Source organism: Nicotiana tomentosiformis, unplaced genomic scaffold, assembly GCF_000390325.3.
Source record: "Nicotiana tomentosiformis unplaced genomic scaffold, ASM39032v3 Un00387, whole genome shotgun sequence".
NCBI classification, from domain to species: domain Eukaryota; kingdom Viridiplantae; phylum Streptophyta; class Magnoliopsida; order Solanales; family Solanaceae; genus Nicotiana; species Nicotiana tomentosiformis.
This window is the reverse complement of record NW_027174946.1, coordinates 560-20,583: the sequence shown is the minus strand read 5'-3', so window position 1 is coordinate 20,583 and position 20,024 is coordinate 560. Positions and strand designations below refer to the sequence as shown.

Sequence of the window (20,024 nt, the reverse complement as noted above, 5' to 3'; positions counted from 1 at the left end):
AGGTCTGACTGTAGTACTCCCTCCATTTCAATTTAGATGAGGTAGTATGACTCAGTATGGAGTTTTAAAAAAAAAATTGAAACTTGTGGTATTAAAAGTTTTGTGGGGCCATAAAATTTTTGTGATTATAAAATTTTTTATTAAGTATAAAAATAAAGAGTTTAAAGTTTGAATTATTTTCAAATTTAGAAATAAGAATAACAAGTAATTGGTACCATTGTAGTGTGTGTATATTACTTACTACTAGTCAGTCCAGCTTCTGCTCTTTGCTTGTTCCCATCTCTCTCTCTATATATATATAATAATCCCATCATTTATTATTGGGAGTAATAATAAATAGTATAGTCAGGCACTCAGCACACTAGAGTTGAGTAGAGTTGGTGGTGCAGATCAAAGATCAAAGATGGGAGTGGATCCGAGACAGGTTTTGGCTGGAGTTCTTACTATCACTATGTTCGTTATGCTTGGCGACATGATCAAGCGCGACCACTTTGATTCCCAGCTTCCTGTAAGAACTATCTTCATTTCCTTCCTTAATATATCTTCATCCTTTTTCACTTTAATATGCTCCATCTTTTCATTTTGACACTTGCTTCCTCTCCTGTCCTGTTTTCCCTCAAACACCCTGCACATGCTACCTACTTCTCTTGCTTTATGATTCCAATTTTGAAAGATTCAGCTGCTTCAAATGTGTATGTCATTACCTACAATACTCTTCCCTGTTTCTTGTTTATTTTTTTCAAATCTTGCATCTTGGTTATCACTTTGTATTTAGAGCACTCCACAAAGGTGGATAGATGCTACCACTAGTAGTTAATTCATTCTTTTTTCACTTTACTAATAGAATTTACAAATTTGATCAATTCTGATTTAATTTTGTAATTTATCTTTACCAAGGTCGATTCTGACACATCAATTCATAGTACCAGAAAGCAAACCCTGGTTATCGATGGAGATGGGCCTTCTCTAAAACCTTGTTTGCCTATACCACTTATTGGTGAGAGATTTAATACGTCACTCTCTCTTATTTACTACTACTATACTAAGTAGTACTTATCTTATTACTTTAGATGAGCATATTTTTCTTAAATGATTGTGTTCTAACAGAGGAAGCTGACGAATCACAAGGATTTGTTACCTTCTCGCTCACTAATGGTCCTGAATATCACGTCTCTCAGGTATCTTACCCCTCACCCCTTCAAAAATAATCGAGCACAAGGTATCTTTACAGGATGAGTGAGACTGAATTTAGTTGCGTATTCTCTCTCTGGCAATTTTGTAGATTGCTGATGCAGTGGTAATAGCAAGATATCTGCGAGCAAATCTTGTACTCCCAGACATCAGGGGAAGTGAACCTGGTGATAAAAGGTCAGTATTTAATTTGGTATCTACACCATCTTCTTGTGTAGTTCATGTAATATACACATAATGTACAGTTGCTATGTTTTTACAGATTCATGTAATGTACAGTTCTAACTGCAAAAGAACTTTTTTGTAGTAGTTCTCATAATTTTGTGACTTTCAGGAACTTTGAAGAGGTCTATGATGTTGAGCACTTGGTGAAAAGCCTAAATGGGGTGGTAAAAGTAACAAAATCCCAGCCATCTAAAAGGAACCTAGCAGTTGTGAAGGTCCCTAGTAGGGTTTCTGAAGAATACATTGTTGATAACATTGAGCCGATTTTCAGATCAAAGGGGAACATAAGGCTAGCCACTTATTTTCCTTCAGTAAACATGAAAAAATTGAAAGACAATAGCAACATTGACGCAATTGCATGTTTGGGAATGTTTGGAACTTTAGAGCTTCAGCCTCAAGTTAATGGAGTAGTTGAATCTATGGTGGAGCGCTTAAGAACTTTGAGTAGGAAGTCAAATGGACAGTTTATTGCCGTGGATCTAAGGGTTGATATATTGGAGAAAAAGAGCTGCCAAGGGAACAGTGCTTCTAGATCAAAGAGTTGCTTTGGTCCACAGGAAATAGCTATGTTTTTGAGAAAACTTGGTTTCAACAAAGATACAACTATATATCTGACTCAATCAAGATGGGATAGCAGCCTTGATGCATTAAAGGATCTCTTTCCTAGAACATACACCAAGGTACAGTTTCTTCAGTTCATGTGAGCCAGATTTATGTTTAGTCTATATACGTATGTTTGTTGTTTAGTCTTTGTTTCGACTCTTGATTTGCTTCAAAATGCACCTGCAGGAAAGCATAATGCCCATAGACAAAAAGGCAAGATTTCTTGACACAGAGAATTCAGAACTGGAGAAAGTTATAGACTTTCACATGTGTTCACAGAGTGATGTATTTGTACCAGCCATCTCAGGGCTCTTTTATGCCAATGTGGCTGGCAAGAGAATCGCCTCTGGGAAGACTCAGATACTTGTTCCTGCTGATATTTCTGGTTCCTCTGCTTCTTTAACAGACTACATATCTCATTACGTCTCAAAAAGGAACCACTTTGCCTACTCATGCTTCTGCTAGCTCGTTGTGAAAACACTTATATGATACTACTATTAAGATGGGCTCTCTTGTCCTGCAGTTCTTTCGAGTTTTGTTTACAGAAGACACAGGTTTGCTTCAAAAGTTTGTAGTGATCAATATTTAGATAGACCTTTTTGGGGTTCATTTGTAGAGGTCTTGGTGGAAGAGATCAAGCACCTCCCCCCTTTCACCCTCAACCAAATTGTGTTTAAGTTTATGATTTGTTGGACATATGCTATTTTCATACGAGTATAGTGATTTTGAATGGAAAATCTTGGGCATTTCTAGTTTCATTATGCTGCTGTCAACTTTAACTAACAATTTGCACGTTTGATGAAGAGAAGAACAGAGATGAGGCACGTATTTCAAATTTGTCACCGATGGATTTAGCTCCTCTTCCTGAGGAAAACGAATCCATAAATGCTATGCGTTTCTATGAAAATCTTTTGTTTATAATGTTAAAGCAAAGTATAAAACATGAAACCAGTAGCGCAGCACACCTGTAATACAACGTGCACTGGATTTAACCAGGGCACGTTGGCACTAGATTAATGCTATTCCTGATAGCATTTGCGAACGCAAACACAACTGCTACACCAACCAAATTACCAAGGGAAGGGAGAAAAAGAAAAAACCAAGACTCTTTTACACCTCCAACTAGTAAGAACAAAGACAACACTGTAACTAGGAATGTTGACGAATTGAAATGCTTTAGCGGAAGGCTCAGATCCATAAAGCAGACGCAGGCAAAAGCACAATGCAACACATAGACCACGACTTACAAATTATACACCTGTTCTGTGAAAAAATATATATATCTGCCATACATACACACACAAATTACTATACACATTTACCATGTACTATAAGCAACATACCTTCAGGTTGCTTTTTATGGACACATCTGCCATACAAATTGCTATTAACAAGATTTATACTTATACTTACTCTTCTGTATAAAAAAAAAATACATATTTATCTCAATCTTTGTTTTGGGTTCTCTTTTCTTCCTTTTCAGAATTATCAAATATTAAAATCCTACATTGTATAACTATTCTACAACCTAGTGGACAGTATACATATCTGTCATGTACTATAAACAACATACTCTAGGATTGGTTTATAATGTCTATCTCAATGTTTTTCGGGTTCTTTTTTCTTCCTATTCAGCAACTATCAATTACTACTCGTATGTACTATACATATATACAATCTAGTAGGACAGTAGATCTGCATGCAACAACTGAGCCAAAAGAATTTGTTTATGCATTACGAGCTGCAATGCATCGCTGATAAGACTTGATGAAGACCTTAGCCAAGGGGGTCTTCGGAACTGGGATCAATTTTCCCGCAGCTGCAAGAGGCCAGCTGTGAAAATAAACAAAGATGTTGAGATGTGTGAGATAATGTCTAGTCAAACCAACAAAAACCCACAAAACCCTGCTGTACGCTACCTGATAATACCAATGGCAAGTGAAACCAACCATAGTTTCCAACTGAGCCTAACTGTTGATGTAAATTTTCCAAGGAACTCAATGATAATGATCTGTTGTATGGAGGAATATGATAGTCAGTGACAAAACAAAATGAAAGAATTCTAATCAGAAACCTTTATCTGCGTATAGTTGATGATCTCTCACCTGAAGAATGAAAGTGGTTCCCACAACCCCAGTAAAGAGGGGGTTTTTGGTCACGCCAGTAAAGACATTAATTTCATCTGGCTTTCGAGCATTAAACTCATTGAATATCTGTATTTGAACTAGTTAGATGTCTGAGGCTTGATGTGTAATCTAGCCTTGAATAAGACAAGTGAAGAAAGAAGATTATCGACAGAGGGGATAACCATTTAAAAAAATACACAGCATACACACTTTTCCTTTTTCATCAGATAAGAGAATAAAATTTTAATGACATCTCAGACACACCCTTCTTCTGCTTTGCATTTAGATGGAAAAACTTACTTGGCAGAAAACAAATGTGTTGAAAATTAAGGTATTCTTCACCATATTAGCATGTTTTGGGTCATCATGCTCTAAGCTGAGAATACTCTTGCCCTGGAAATTGAGAACAAGAAGGATTCCGACTTGGTAGAGAGCCTGCAGAAAAGAAAAATAATGATATTTTTTAATAAAAAAAGACGTGCTATTAAAGTTTCCTCTTTAAGGTGAAAATAACAAGATAAAATGAAACAATGATGTCTTATATTAGTAAGGCCAGACCTGAATAAACAAGTTCCTCCACAGGATATTTGTTACCAGAGGTTCCCTAAGTTTCACAAATGATAGTATCAGAACATGTAAATAGCCTGAATAAATTATTGCAACACAGTAATAAAGCAAAACAACACTCTGCGTCTGGCTTTTTTTTTCCCCATAAGAATCATATACACAGCCGTGAACTAGAAAACAATCAGAACTATTGGGAGACATACAGAAGGTGCAAGTGAGTTTCATTTAGATAAAGAATATCTGTCCCGTGATGAATCTTACACCTACAAGTGAGGAGTTCTGCCATTAAACAAACAGAGAAGCTAAAAAACCAATTAGTAGTAAAATCAACATCTTGATTCCCTTTTGGAAAATAAGTAGATAAAATGTTGATGCATAAGAACACCAGGAATGTCCCTCAAAATTAGTTGAACCATCGTACAATGGAAGACGCCAATGAAAGACTTCGAAGAACACATCATGAGAAATGGAAAAAGATGCATCTAGCATTACAGTAATTTCTTCTCAATACTATAGAATACAGTGAGTCATTATCTACTACACATAAAAAGTTAATGGAAAAAGGAGAAGAAAAAAACATGCTTCAAGCTTACATTCCCAGAAATATTAATAGATGTACTGATCATTATCATGCACCATTTAAAAACTCAATCTAGCAGGCTCTGGCATAATTCATTTTGCGACAACTCGAAATTATAAAAAATATTATGAATGTAAGGAGATAATATATTAAATTCCAATGGAGTTCCCACTGACCTTCGACCAACAGGAGGTCTATGCATAAGATGGTCAGTTGGTGGTTCAGTAGCCAAAGCCAGTGCTCCCAGAGTATCCATAATTAGATTGACCCAAAGAAGCTGCAAACAAAAAAGTATCCTTGAGCAAACGCAGAAAGATACCTAATTACTCGCTGAGTGAAAACACAGCACATATACACCATACATATACATATTTATACCTATGTAATCAGTAATTATAATTTCGACGCGTGTTCCTGCATCTGTGTAGGTCAGGAGAGAGAGAGAGAGAGAGAGAGAGAGAGAGAGAGAGAGAGAGAGAGAGAGGACCTGCACTGTGTTTAGAGGAACATCACCAGAAGAAACTGCTGCCACAACATTGATTACAAGAGCTGCGACATTAACAGTGAGCTGGAATTGAATGAATTTCTGAATATTTGCATAAACAGAACGGCCCCAGCGTACAACCTACATTGAGATAAATTAAGTCAAGGACCATAGCTTTTCATCTATGCTAGTACACTAAGCCTCTGACAAACTAAAACCAGCTGATACAACACAGACTTAACACGACACATCATCTTCTTCCTCAGCGTTTGGCTGCTTTCTCCATGTTTCTCAAATAAACATGGCTCAAGGGATGACATGTCAGTTAAAGAAGAAGAATATCCACTAGGAAATTTGACGACGCAAAGGCAAAGGGATGCAATAACAAGATAAAAAGAAGCTTGAACTGCTTGTTTTTATTTTCTGACTCCTCTTTCCTAACAAAATCTCTGTGGAACTTCGATTTTCATGTTGACTTTAAAACTTCGATGAGCCCATGTTACACAATTTTGCAAAATTAATGAAAGTCAGACCATATTCTAATACCTACTGGTTAAGAATTCCCACATTACATGGTTGATGCAGAATAATTTATGATCTCAGATTGAGTAGCCACATTATAAAGTTAGTCAAAGTCACCTTCACAAATTCAGCAAAATTACCTTCCAAGATCAAAATAAAAAATATAGAATATGAATACACATCTGAGTTTTCATGTGCTTTCGACCTCACCTTCATGGTCCAAATAAATGTTCTCATCAGAATTCTGAAGTTCCGATAAATATGATTTAACAGTGAAAAGGCTTAATAAGCACATCCTATGTGATTGAGGCTTAATGAAAGTTCAGACTCTATTCTAATACTTACTGGCTAAGGATCCAACATCTACATAACAGATGCAGAATGAGATTTTACATTTCTATGGCATTAGAAGTTAGTCCAATTCACTTTCACAGTTTAGCAAAATTACCGTCCAAGATTGAATAAAACACAGAACATGAATACATATCTATGAGCTTTAATGAGTTTTTGACCTCAAAACCCACCTCCATAGGCCAACAGATGTTCTCATCAGAATTCTGAAGTTCATATAAATGTGTTGTATTTAACGGTGAAAAGACTTAATAAGCATTCCTGACATTGTACATAGTCGAGTCTTATAATCACAGACAATTAATCACTAGAAAGCAATCTAACATTTTCTACAAACACCGAAAGAGATTCTCCAACTCACCTTCACCACTGAAGCAAAATTATCATCCAAGATAATGATGTCAGAACTTTCTTTTGCGACTTCTGTTCCTTGGATGCCCATGGAAAGGCCTATGTCGGCCTAAATATTGAAACACAATGAAATTAGCTAAACACAGAAATTCTGATATATCTAAGAGAATAATGTAATTAGGCACAAAAAGCTGCTTATTCCAGACTAAATACAGCACCTGAGCCTCGGCATATCCTTAAGCCCTAAGCATCAAGTCATGATACATTTACTTACCCAGGAGAATCATTTTATTTGAGGTCTATCAAATGGCTATTGAAGCACACAACACAGTGGTCTCTCATTGGAGACATTACCAGCTACAAACAAATTGTACTACATCCACTGTGATTGAATATCCATATTTTCTAGTCAGACCCAAAATATTGTCATAGGAAACTGTAACTCATATACTTAACCCCAAATAGTTACATGGTTTGACACATTTCGTCAAACTACTTTTATAATATATTCGTGAAATTAAAAACTAGGTTTACAACTCTTAACTTAGTCATTGTGCAAGTCAAACATGATATTTAGGCTAAGATCCACCGAATCGAGAAAGACAAACCAATGCCTAGAAAATACCAAATCATTTTACTGGAGGTGCACAAAACAATGCAAGGGCCCTTATGTGCCCGTTCTCATTGCCTAGGCCCCCACCAATACCTAGGTGCCGATTGCTAAAACTAATAACCACTTACAAATCAGAAAGGATTTTTGCTCTCTAATGTTAAAAGGAATAAAAAAGGAAACATTTTGAAGGGATATCACGTCTTTGAGAGATAAGCAAGAGAAGAAATTAGGAAGAGAGAAAAGGGAAGAGGAAAGAGAAAAGATCATCTTCATCATATGATTATCCCTTGATAATACCTATAAAGAGAAAAGATTGCGTCTTTATAAGATTTTATCAAGGATCAACCCACTTTTTGTAAATGTACATATAGGATCAGCTACTGACGACACAAAAAAGGAAAAAATAACTAAACAATTGAACAAACAGAAAGCAATAAAAAGTCATCGGACCTCATGCAGTGCAGGAGCATCGTTAGTTCCATCTCCAGTAACAGCAACAACCTCCCCTAGTTTACGTAGTGTTTGCACAAGCAAAAGCTTGTCACTTGGAGATGACCTTCCCATAACCTAAAAACCAGCTTTCTACTTTTATCAATGTGCCAACATAAAACTGGAGATACAAATAGATTAGAAAAAAGTCAGTTATTATCCCAGTTCATGGATAACATACCGACATTCTTTTAGCAACTTGTTCTCGCTCCTTTTCAGAGAACTCACGGAAGGTCTTCCCCTCAATAACTTCAAATTCAGTGACTTCTGCATTTGAAGTTAAAATTCCACACTCCAAGGCAATTGCTCTAGCTGTTTGAATATTATCTCCAGTTACCATGCGCACCTAAAGGTTCTCAAATTGTAAAATTGTTTCTTATAAGAACAAATGCATTCCAGATATCCTCAAATTGTAAATTACAATCATGTGGCTAACTGTGCGTACAGGACCATGACAATTTAAATACTGAGCTAATAGCATCATACAAGGTGACTAATAATTGAAATATTTAATTCCATTCAAGACCTTTATTTCACAAAAGAATTCCTGTAAAGAGGAAGATAGACTTTGATAGAATAAACATCGAAAATTAGTATAATTGACTGGTCCAACATGTTTGAAAATAGGTTCAATTAATTAAAAGAAACCACCTTGGACCAAAGTAAAAGTTTTCATTCTGACAAAGTTCTAGCATATGATTATACGGTCCATGGCTATTATTACATCAATATGCAGCCAAAATTTGAGATACAAAAAGATTACCTTAATACCAGAATCTCTGCACTGTGTTACTGCATCTTTGACACCTGGCCGACAAGGATCCTATGTAGAAAGGCAAAGAAAGATAAATGAGAACTTGCAATACAACTCTTAAAATTAGATACTACACAAATATGTACCATGTCGTATACTGCACAAACTTATATTATTTTAAATAGGATGTGACATCATTGAATCTTATGATAACTTCCAATTATTATTAACATATACCTGTCAAACAGAATAACTAAATTCAAACCATTTTCTCTCAAACCCCACGACAGTCGAGCCAGGTCAGAGAAAAGTAGGATGGATGGAGTACATGTAGTGCCGTAGACATAAGATTAACAAAGTAACTGAAGGATATGGTATTGGATTTGTTACAGATTACCAAGAAAGGAGGACATGAGTAGAACAATATTCAAGAAACTACATACATCCCAACTACACTACTTTACGGAACATGTACCTTTATACCAAGTATAGCAAGCAAAATAAGGCCATCTTCTGGTAGAACCCAACGTGCCAGCTGTTCTTCATCAGTTGGAACCTCATCTACGTTACAAGTTCGGTATGCCATGGCAACACACCTCAAACTCTTTGCTGCCATATCTTCAATCGCTTCTTTGAAAAAATCCTGCAGCCAACATATTTACTAAAAAGTGATGAAAGGAGGAAGCCTGCACTAAAGCATCCTTTTCTGATTCCTAATTTTGCTTATGTTTTTCAATACCAAAATTTGGGAGAGCATAAAGTCAGCAGAAGTGTTCACAAGACTCCATTTTGTCAAAGCTAGTAATGTTATCTCTTAGTAACTAATCTTAACTTCTTCTAACCTTCTCTTTCTCAATGGATTGCAAGCAGCCATTTGAGTCAAGGTATTCGGTACATGATGCCAGTATAATTTCAGCTGCACCCTTCCAATGCATATGAACTTGAGAGCCACTCTGCAAAGGAAGAAACAGAAGAAGTTAAATATACAATTCAAAACCTCATAAATGAGCAGATAATTTAAATAGTTCATCCACACCATATATATGATTTGGAAGAAATCACAAAGTGTGCATTAACATAAGAAACTATCATGCAAGCCAATAAAAAAAACAAGAAAGAATGCATGATCTTGCAAAGAGGCCACAGCCTATCTTCCAGCTCTCATCCTATGAAGCCCTTAATGTACGCTTATGTACCAATGTCATAGTCCAAAAACTAACATTGCTTATTTTTCACAGGATAATCATACAAATAACAAGAGACGATATTTTCAGTGGAATCACTAAGGTTAGTCCCAAAAAATCACTAGCACGAGCATATATATATCATTTCTAGGGATCTTTCGGTTCTCAATGCCTGAGGAACTTTCAACACAATCCTTTGATTTAAGACGTAAATAAATTAACTTAGCCTATGATGACTCAGAAGAGATAACTTGTTATTGTGGATCATCACTCAAACATTTATTTCCAGACAATGACCTTGATTGTTGATTTTAACATAACACATGGAGCCTCACAAGGTCTTTAGGTTTCAATTATTAACTTGTATATGAAAAAGTATCACCGAAAAGCTAAGTTCTCCCATTACATTATGTAGAGAAATAAAGCCTCACTAAATGGACATAAGTTATCTCCATCTATTTAAAATTAAACAAACCTTAACAAAGCTAACAGGATTATGAAGCTGCAAGCACTTGAATATCAGATAAGTTGATTACCCGCTCTCTAACTGCAACACCTCCTCTCTTCTTTGTAGAATTAAAAGGAGAGACATGAAGAATTATGGATTGTGATCTGACAACTTTGAACTTCATTCCCATCTGCATAAGATGTGCATTAGTTGAACAAGCAGATTATGTTGATTTACAGAATTAAATAGAAGGACAATCTGCTAATATTACCTTAACGCCCCATGAAAGAATGGCCTTTTCAGTAGGAGATCCTGAAACCTCTATTCCCTTTCCATCCTACAAAGAGGGGAAACTGAGTCAAAAACAGAATGAGACAAGGGTAGTTAGACATGCATGCCAAAGTAAACAAGAAATCATTTCTGCAGATCAGATAACGAATTAAAATTAGATAAATTGGCTGCGGTGAAGGTGGAAAGATGAAGTGGTGTAAAACAGCTGATCCAAATACTACTGTAAATATGCAATGAGAAAGACAATGCATGCTTTTTTTTTCAGGACAGTTGATCTATGAGGACTAACATTCAAGAGCATTTTGAGTAAATGTCATCTAAGAAAACTGTTAAGACTTCTCATCTCAAACTTTTTCATGAATGCCTGCCACCCTAGAGCCATCAAAATACATGGTACATATGTAAGAGATAATTTAGAGAGACAAGGAAAATCAGACAGAGTACCTTGGAAGCAAAGACACTGCCGGAAGTATTCTGAGTTATGCCCTCGTCCAGAAGAGAAGAAACAGCTGAGTGTAACTGTGAACCATCTTCAGGTGGATCGAGCTTCTTTTCCCCAATATAGGCTTCAACCACTGTCATCTGCACTAAGAGAAAGCATATTAGTCGTCAAAAAATCTGTGAATGAGAGTAGAGATGTAGTTGAAGATGTCAGTCTGAAGATCAAAAGCATGAAACTGCAAAGCCACCTGATTCAGAGTTAGTGTTCCAGTTTTATCACTGCAAATAGTTGTAGCAGAGCCCATAGTTTCACATGCTGAAAGTCTGCGCACCTGCACATTAATTACAGTAACTATTTCAAGCACGATTACAATAATATCAACATTCTGATATATTTAACTAAACAATCAAACAGATATGCAAAAGGAGTAACAATGTATGTACCAAAGCCTTGTCAGCCATCATTTTCTTCATTGAGTATGCTAAACTGTCACGAGATTTAAGAGAATTATAAGGCACCAGAAGATTAAGTAAAACCTGTTGAGTAAGAAACCTTTATTTGATACTTACGTCAATGTAACAGCTAAAGGAAGACCTTCAGGGACAGCAACAACCACAATTGTGACCTGAGAAGAACTTGTTGCATTAGTTAGACAAAATTAGAATTAGTAGGTTCTGAATCTGTGAGAAACTTAATTGTCTTCCAAAAACAACAAAACATGGACAAATAATTTTATACAAAGGATCAAACCGTTCATTATTGGAGGCAAAGACAAAATCGAATAATAATAAGATGTGGGCTCTTCTAAGAGATTGCTGAACACAATTTGGAGCATTTTTTATCATCTCTAAATCATTTTTCCCCACACACTTTTTGACCATCAAACAATGTAGTACAAGAGGATATTGTCCAAAAAGGGGAGACCATTTGAAAGAGAATCTAAGAACATGTCTTTCCCTTACTCTCTTTTTGGTGCAATGCAAGTCCATCCAGGGCAAGTTTACTGGAGAATCTCAAAACTTTAAACCGTGGCCCTCATTTAGAGAAGGTAGGAGAAAGGACAAAAGTCTATCGAATGATAAGAATACAATTTATATGCACTGTTAATTTCTAACAATATGTCATACACAAAAAGTGGATATAGAGAACTCATATAGCCGACCCCAATTACTTCGGGTCATTCAGGATTCAGGCATAGTTGGTTGATTGATATGTGACACACAGTACGCCACTTCTACATTCATTGATAGGTTATAAACATGTTTTAAGTAAGATTTAGATTGTATAATAGAGTTGATGAAAAGTAGAGCACTATCTGTTCAATCTAACATAGACAGCATCTTATTAGATTCAAATTCTCCCATGTCAGTAATCCTCATTGGACATGACACTTGTCCACATTTGTGCTATATTAACAAAAGGTTTCTGAATGACAGTACCTAGGAGCAGTGAAACAAAAGGTTTCCACAACGTTACAGTTCATGACCGAAACAAAGCCTAAAGGGCAAGAGCTTACAGCTGCAGTGATGATATGTACAACTCCATCAATTGATTTACTAACACTGGTCTTTCCATGGACAAACTGCGTAGTCCCATCTGGATTTTTGGTATTTCCAGTGAAGAACCTGGGACATAATATTTAAAGTCATATGCAATATTTAGCATGCAAACCATACAGAAAGGCTTCGAACGAAAGCAATACCTTTACCTGCACAAAAGAACAATGAGCACAAAGAGTGCAACAGCAAGGCCAACAATGCCAATAAAGGTGGCAACCCCATTCAAGCGCACCTGCCATATTGTCATTGGAAGCTAAACATAGACTGGATAAAACAAGTAAAGAAGTTAATAATGATGAGAAGCACATTTTGACTATAACCTGCAACGGAGTTTCTTCACCGGTATCCTCTGATATGCTCGCCATCAACAATCCCCATTCAGTATTGATTCCTACACCAGTTACCTAAATAAAAAAATTATGCTTAATGAGATGATGATAAGGGTAGACAAAACATTTAGTAGGTGTTTGGACAATATTTAGTTGAAGTTGAAAAAAGAAAGAATATTTGAAGTTGAATTTGAAAAAGAGTATTTTAAAACCATGACAATTCCAATACAGCATATGCTAAGTTCAATTACTAGGTCATCATCAAGTAGACAATATCATGATGCAAACTATCAGAACAGAATATGATAAAAACAGGTGTTATACCAAAAGGACTACTTGTCCTCATAGAAATTTCTGCAATATGTGATTTCAGTTAGTGCGAAAAATGTCTAAATGCTCCAAAAGGAAATATCTTTGATGGTCTAATGAAGGTTCTATTGGCTCCTAAATCGTCAAATGGATGGGGGAGACCAGAAAAAGAAAACAAAGAAGGAAATAAGATGATCTTACAAGCATGGTTCCAGCACCATCTGCTACCTTGCAACCAGCCATCAAGAAAGGAGCCTTTTGATTTTTGTTTACCTTTAAAAATGATATGATATTTAAGATTATTTGGATTGATGAGCTAACATACTATGCAAGAAGGTCTAACCAGCTTACAATCTTGCTTTCGCCTGTCATGCTAGACTCGTCAATTGCCAGCGAATGACCAGAAATCAAGACTCCATCTGCAGGAACCTGGAAGAATACAAAAGCTTTAGCTCTTTGATCATAAATTGACCAGAGAAGAGATCGAAAAAACCTATACTTCCACATTTACCTGATCACCTATGCTGAGAGGAACAACATCACCAACAACAATTTCATATATCGAAATTTTCTCCCTCCTGCTGTCTCTTATAACCTTTATAAATCGTTTTCAAGTAGTTTGTTTATCATCTAGAAGACAAGAATTGTAATAACTATAATTGTAATGAGTCTTTGATTCCAATACTACAATTACCTCTACTTGGATATTTCGCTTTTCTTCATTTAAGTTCTGAAATCGCAGGGACTGTCTGTAGTCACTTGTTGCTAAATGACAATTTACAAAACAAATCAATCAATCGATAAGTGAACTACACCACAATCCCGAAATATACAAACAAATCACAAAAACAAGATAGGAACAAGCGAAACCACTCTAATTGTCTATACAAGTTAATCAGTTGAAAGAAACATGCATCGAGGAGAACCATAGAAATTGAGCTCTCCTTCAAAGCAAAAAGGAAAGAACGCTGTATTACGATGACCCACTAGCAAGATCCCAACTCATTGAATTGTTCCATTGCAATACTCGCAAGAATACATCTCATCCCAGAAACTAAAACTCAGAATAGCAAGAGCTAACGTCTTTGTTTTAGCAGGAAAGAAAAGAAGAAGACCGCTTCAAAGAAAAAGAAGTACTAGTAAACATAATTAAACTTAAAACAAATCAGCGAAGAAGTTGATATAGCTCTTGATGAACATCAAGAGCACCTTTTTCATAATAAAGAGAGAGAACAATCAATTTATTTGATAGGAAGGAAAATGCATTAAAGAATGCAACTTGTTCTGTGGAGAGTTAAAGCTACCAGTAGCTAATCAGAAGAAAGAAATTGTTCTTTTAGCAACCAAAATATCAACTAAATATGATCCAAAATCTGCAACACGAATGGTATGGTTTGACCAAGCTAAACACATGAATAAAAGAGAAGACGAATTATACAGTAGAAAATTAAGCTGCATCTAGGACTTTTATCAGTTTAAGCGAAATTATGAGAGGTTAATATCTTTTTTTCTGATTCTGTAGAGTTTCATGGTTTTCTTGAATGGTAATGGCTGTTCTTCTATTTGTGCCAATAGTTAATATAAACTCAGTAAACTGAGATTGACAAAAAAAGCAGCCAAGCCACTGTAGAATTTAATGACTTCTATAAAATCCATTAACTTGGATAAAATGAAGTAGACAAACAATAAGCAAAGGAATTACCTATTACAAAAATGACAAGTGGAATTTAATAACTTATAAAATCCATTCACTTGGATAAAAAGAAGTAGATAAATAATAATGAAAAGAATTACCTGTTACAAGAATAACAAGAAGAACAGCAAAAGCTATGCTTCCACCATCATACCATCCTTCTTTCAGGCCCTGTATAAATAATCATGCATAAAATTATGAGTAACAAAATCTTCTGATAATTTTCTATTCTAAACTTGTTTGTGTTCTGATTCCCCTAACAATAGGTTTAATATCAGGGTTTTGCATTGAGCCCCTACTTATTTGTCCTAGTTATGGATGAGCTAACCAACGCAATACAAGATGAGGTCCCATGGTGTATGTTATTTCCTAATGATATTGTGCTAATTGACGAAACTGGTGAAGGTGTCAACCGAAAGCTTGAGCTATGGAGAAGCACCTTAGAGAGAAAGGATTTTACAAATAACTAGAAGTAAGACCGAGTACATGCACGGTAAGTTTAGTCAGCATGAGAAGAGCGAAGTTGGGTGAGACTAGATGGGATTGCAGTGCCAAAATGCAAACACTTTAGATATTTAGGCTCGTCTTTTCAAGAGTATGGAATGATAGATGAAGATGTTTCTTACAGGATTAAAACTGGATGATTGAAATGGAGAAGTACTACCGGAGTGTTATGCAGTAGAAAAATGCCTATAAACATACAAATTAAGTGGACAAGTATGAAATTTTCAGAGATTTGGAATTTCCCTAAAACAGATAAAGGGTAGAACAAAAACAAATAGAATGTGGAGCTTTTAACATCAAAAGATGAACCTATTTTGGCAATAAAACCTTCTTCTGGAAAGATAACTGGTTAGGAGATGGATGCTTAAAGGACCTCTACCCTGATATGTATGTTGTGGCACAACATCAACACAACACAGTAGCTGAAATGTGGTCCCCCAAGGGTGGACACTTGTTTTTAGAAGAAGTTTGAATGATTGGGAGGTGGCCAGAATGACTGACTTCTACAAGCAATTGGAAAGATTCATAGGTTTACATAGTGGGGTGGACACAATAAGGTGGCAGGGACATAACAGTGGCATCTATAAGGTGAATGCAGCATACAAGATCCTGGATCAAGCTAACCTGCAGATTAACAACTGGCCTTGGAAGCATATATGGAAAATCAAGATTCCCTATAAGGTAGCATGTTTTTCTTGGTTACTAGCAAAGGAGGCTGTTCTGACACAAGACAATCTTATAAAGAGAGGAATTCAATTGTGCTCAAGATGTCACTTATGTGGAGAAGATGTTGAGACAGTTAGCCATTTATTTTTACATTGCAAGATAACTGACCAGTTATGGAAGATCTTTATTAATCTCAGGGACATAGCTTGGACAATGCCTAGTAAGATTACTGAAGTTCTTTTCAGTTGGGATGAAGCTGGAACTGGAGCAAGAGACACAGAGATAAATGGAGAACTATCTCAGCATGTATTTGGTGGACAATCTGGAAAGAAAGGAATTCCAGATATTTTGAGGATAGAAGAAACTATGTGCAGAAGATCAAGCTTAATTGTGTTTTACTTTTTTGCTTTTGGTGTAAACAGATCTACGCAGAAGATACTGTTTCAATCCTAGATGTCCTAGAATCTTGTTAGGCCTGTGGACCAAGTTTTTTTCTTTTGGCTACTCACTTGGAAATATGGTTTCAGTACAACCTATGTGCTGATTTTATTATAATACTATACAATATGTTACCATCTCAAAAAAAAAAAGATGAACCTATTTTGGCAATGACTGAAACTTTCAATATAAAGAGTAAAATACCTTTGTGTGTATTCCAAGTGCCAGCGATAGTACAGCAGATACAATTAAGATGATGAGGGTCAGATCTTGCCAAGCCTCCCAAAGGAACCGCTAGAGAAAAAAAGATAATGGTTACATCTCACTTCTCCTTACAGAAATCAATTCAATAAAGATTAATTCAGATAGAATTAATACCAAGAAACTACGACCCTTTTTCATGGGATACGTATTTGCCCCAAACATATTTTTTCTTTTTGACAATTCAACATCATCATCCGCAATCCCTGAATCCAGATCTGTTTTTAACTTCTCTGATAAACCTTTGGCCTGAAAATGTCAACATCAATATCAGTACGCCTACAGAGATGAACCCCTTCTAATAGCATGGTTTTATATTAGATACACTATGACTAACTGAAGTTAACTTACTCCTCCATATTGTTGTAATGCAGAAAGATTATGATCCCTAGTCACTGAAGCTAGCTGTTCAAGTGAAATTCCATAGTCACCAGTGGGAGCTGGAGGAGAAACTTCAGTACCCAACACTAGCAAAAAATAAAAATACCAAAAACAAAGCAAACGGCAGATTTTAAGGTTAGTTGCTGATACGGAAAGTTAGTATCTAAGCTACCAACAGTTAAAGACAGAGGCTTGCAGTTAACTATAGGCCTTAAATTCATTTGATGTTTAAGATCTTGAAACGTTTGCAAGCACTTCATCTGTCTACCTCAAAACTAGCCTAGGCAGCTTGGCTACCTTGTATGTGCTTCAAAGGACAAAGGTGAGAAACAATAGAATCTACAGGAGCAAAATTTTCATTTGTTTCTTCTTTACTTCACCATGAGAAGAGTGAATGATAGCTGCAATAGAACGTGGCCATGCAAGAATTTATAATTAACGGTCAAGAGTAGGGAAAACAGAGTGCAAACTCTGTGACAATAAGATAGATCCCTTGACAGACAAATCTCGTAACCGTGAGACAAAATGAAAGCACTAACTTCACCGGTGCACCAAGCAGGTCAAATGTGACAGAATATTCACCTAGGAAAAAAAAAAGAATTTTACAAGTAGATGATCTCAATAGATTGATCATTTCACTTCATTTATATATAGGGAGCAGAGAGTTCCCGAGCAATGAGTTAAGAAATAAAACAACTACGGTTGCTGATAGATTAATCAATCAATATTCTTCTTGTTCATATTTTCTCATGTCATGCATGCATTTCTGGAAATCTAAACTCCAATCTCCATTTAAAACCTTCAATGAACCAAATGCCAGTGAATACATATTTTTACCAGTGTTATGCAAGGGAAGCCACTACTCTCATAGACATTCAAGATAAAGCATTAGTAGAAAGGATTTGCAGAGTAAATACCAATAGCTCTTTGTCCAGCAAGCTTAAAAAGTAGTGCAGCCTACAAAAGCAAACAAACGATAGTCAGATATTCATTGAAGGAATCAACAGGACACAGTAGAAATGGATTTCATCATTACTCTTATGACTTGAGCATGTGCTCTGATCATCCTTCTTCTTTGTTCTTTCTCTTCAGCTTTTCTCAAGTCGAGAGTATACCTAAACCGCCGTGAAGCATTAAGCACAAGTGCCGCTTCCTGTCAGTGATCAAAGGTTAATCAGAAAGATAAAGGGCGAGGTTGATATATTATTTCTTAAGTTCTAGACAGGAAGAATGAGATACTAATGTGTGAGCACAGATTACTTCCTCAAAACGTAAAAGTCGCTAATTCTGAAACAAAAGAATACCTTAGTCACCATGAAAATTACTGAGCAAAAAGCTAAGACATACTGTTTTGTAAGGCTCCTAAGAGTTCACTAACATAGGTATACTCAGAATTTAATCATTAAGAATAGAAACCACATCCTACAGAAGTCCAACATAGACAGAGTAGAACCTCAATATAGTCAATCAAGCAGCTGAACATTTAATAGGATGATCAAAGAAGATAATTGACATGGAAATAGCAGGAATATAAATATTAGTGAAAAGGGAATAGGCACTAGAAAGACCTACCCTCCAGCGTTTAAGAGCCTGAAAAGACGCATTCTTGGTGTTGGCAATGTCGAAAGGATCAGAGAAATCGTCTGCTCCGTCGGCATTGAGATGAGAGGAGCCAACCTCCAGGTCGGTGTGATTGTTGAGTTGCATAGTATCACTTGGACCAGTCGTCATCGCCAACAATTAGAGAGATGGCAGCGCCTCTTCAACGAAGCCACCACTCCCTGCTATAAACAAATTGACAAGAGAATCGGAATGCAGAGAAAGCAGCATATATAAAACTAGTAAATCGAAGGAATGGCAGGTAGCAAAAAATACTAAGCCAAAAATGGGTAGGTATCCTGTAACATAATGTTGGATGAAGCGAGGGAGAGGTGGAGCAATTATATCGGTAAACCAGGAACGGAACCTTGATTCGGATTTTGCCCAAAAACGCGATATGCCGTTGATGGGTTTCCGTGGGTTGTTTCATGATATCGGCAAACCGCTTCTACTCCACCAATATTGATTTGGGGTTCTGCTCAAAAACGCACAATACCGTTAGGACTTCACTAAATTTGATAGAGTTTTTCTCCAACCTTCATTGGTCAGTGTCCACCCATGCAACAACTCCCATGACTCACACTGTAGAACAAATATCGTCCGTTTCAAATGTCGTATTAAGTTGCATTCTTTCGGCTATCATACCATGTTCTGTTGCGACTATTTTGTCGCCACTAAAAGTAAGTATTGGTCGCTGTTTTGACGGGCGATCCTTAGTCGCCACTACAGGTAACTATATGTAGCAGTGTGTCGCCACTACAGGTAACTATATGTAGCAGTGTGTCGCCACTAAAATCCCTATTGGTCGCTGGTTGGAGTGACGACCACTATAGTCGCCACTAAAAGTCATATAGGCCTTGCTAGTTGTGGCGACCTATTTAAGGGTCTGTTTGGAAAGCCACGAGGTAATTGAATTTGTCATAGTGTAATTATAAAATTTATTATTTGATTGCACAAATATAATTCCACAGTTATATTAAATTTTAAATAAATTAATTTTCAATACTTAAAAGTTAATATATGCCTATAAATTTTTATAAGTATAAATGATATTATATTTGGTA

The 20,024-nt window shown here is 36.2% G+C and overlaps 2 protein-coding genes across 3 annotated transcripts; one reads left to right on the top strand and one right to left on the bottom strand.

Moving 5' to 3' along the window:
- Nucleotides 1-266: 266 nt before the first annotated feature.
- LOC104090740 (protein MANNAN SYNTHESIS-RELATED 1-like) lies at nt 267-2,777 on the top strand. Its single transcript, XM_009595911.4, has 6 exons — nt 267-508; nt 898-997; nt 1,108-1,178; nt 1,283-1,368; nt 1,526-2,096; nt 2,206-2,777. The coding sequence occupies exons 1-6, from the start codon at nt 404-406 to the stop codon at nt 2,482-2,484; spliced, it is 1,212 nt and encodes a 403-aa protein (XP_009594206.1). The 5' UTR covers nt 267-403; the 3' UTR covers nt 2,485-2,777.
- A 467-nt stretch (nt 2,778-3,244) lies between these two features.
- On the bottom strand, nt 3,245-19,808 carry LOC104090739 (calcium-transporting ATPase 9, plasma membrane-type). Of its 2 annotated transcripts, none has more exons than XM_009595909.3 (34): nt 19,328-19,808; nt 18,934-19,142; nt 18,398-18,514; nt 18,279-18,318; nt 17,332-17,447; nt 17,098-17,229; nt 16,924-17,013; nt 15,213-15,282; nt 14,113-14,183; nt 13,930-14,013; nt 13,770-13,847; nt 13,620-13,691; nt 13,101-13,184; nt 12,930-13,012; nt 12,738-12,846; nt 11,791-11,846; nt 11,665-11,707; nt 11,469-11,552; nt 11,224-11,361; nt 10,760-10,825; nt 10,577-10,678; nt 9,699-9,809; nt 9,332-9,499; nt 8,866-8,925; nt 8,284-8,448; nt 8,064-8,180; nt 7,011-7,109; nt 5,780-5,917; nt 5,469-5,569; nt 4,704-4,749; nt 4,446-4,580; nt 4,125-4,232; nt 3,939-4,030; nt 3,245-3,852 (listed from the first exon to the last, which is right to left on the bottom strand). In XM_009595909.3, exons 2-34 carry the CDS (start codon nt 19,090-19,092, stop codon nt 3,747-3,749), a joined length of 3,240 nt encoding a protein of 1,079 aa, XP_009594204.1. In that variant the 5' UTR covers nt 19,093-19,142; nt 19,328-19,808; the 3' UTR covers nt 3,245-3,746. The 2 variants fall into 2 exon arrangements, with proteins under 2 accessions (XP_009594204.1, XP_009594205.1); XM_009595910.3 differs by having other exon boundaries at nt 18,934-19,145; nt 19,328-19,665.
- Nucleotides 19,809-20,024: the final 216 nt, after the last annotated feature.

Coding starts and splice junctions, on each gene's coding strand:
- LOC104090739 (XM_009595909.3), bottom strand. CDS start 19,092: ATGACGACTGGTCCAAGTGATACTATGCAACTCAACAATCACACCGAC. Junction 17,230..17,331: donor CATTACAACAATATGGAGGA/GTAAGTTAACTT, acceptor TGACATTTTCAG/GCCAAAGGTTTATCAGAGAA. Junction 11,847..12,737: donor TACATATCATCACTGCAGCT/GTAAGCTCTTGC, acceptor AGTTCTTCTCAG/GTCACAATTGTGGTTGTTGC.
- LOC104090740 (XM_009595911.4), top strand. CDS start 404: ATGGGAGTGGATCCGAGACAGGTTTTGGCTGGAGTTCTTACTATCACT. Junction 1,179..1,282: donor CTGAATATCACGTCTCTCAG/GTATCTTACCCC, acceptor GCAATTTTGTAG/ATTGCTGATGCAGTGGTAAT. Junction 2,097..2,205: donor TTCCTAGAACATACACCAAG/GTACAGTTTCTT, acceptor ATGCACCTGCAG/GAAAGCATAATGCCCATAGA.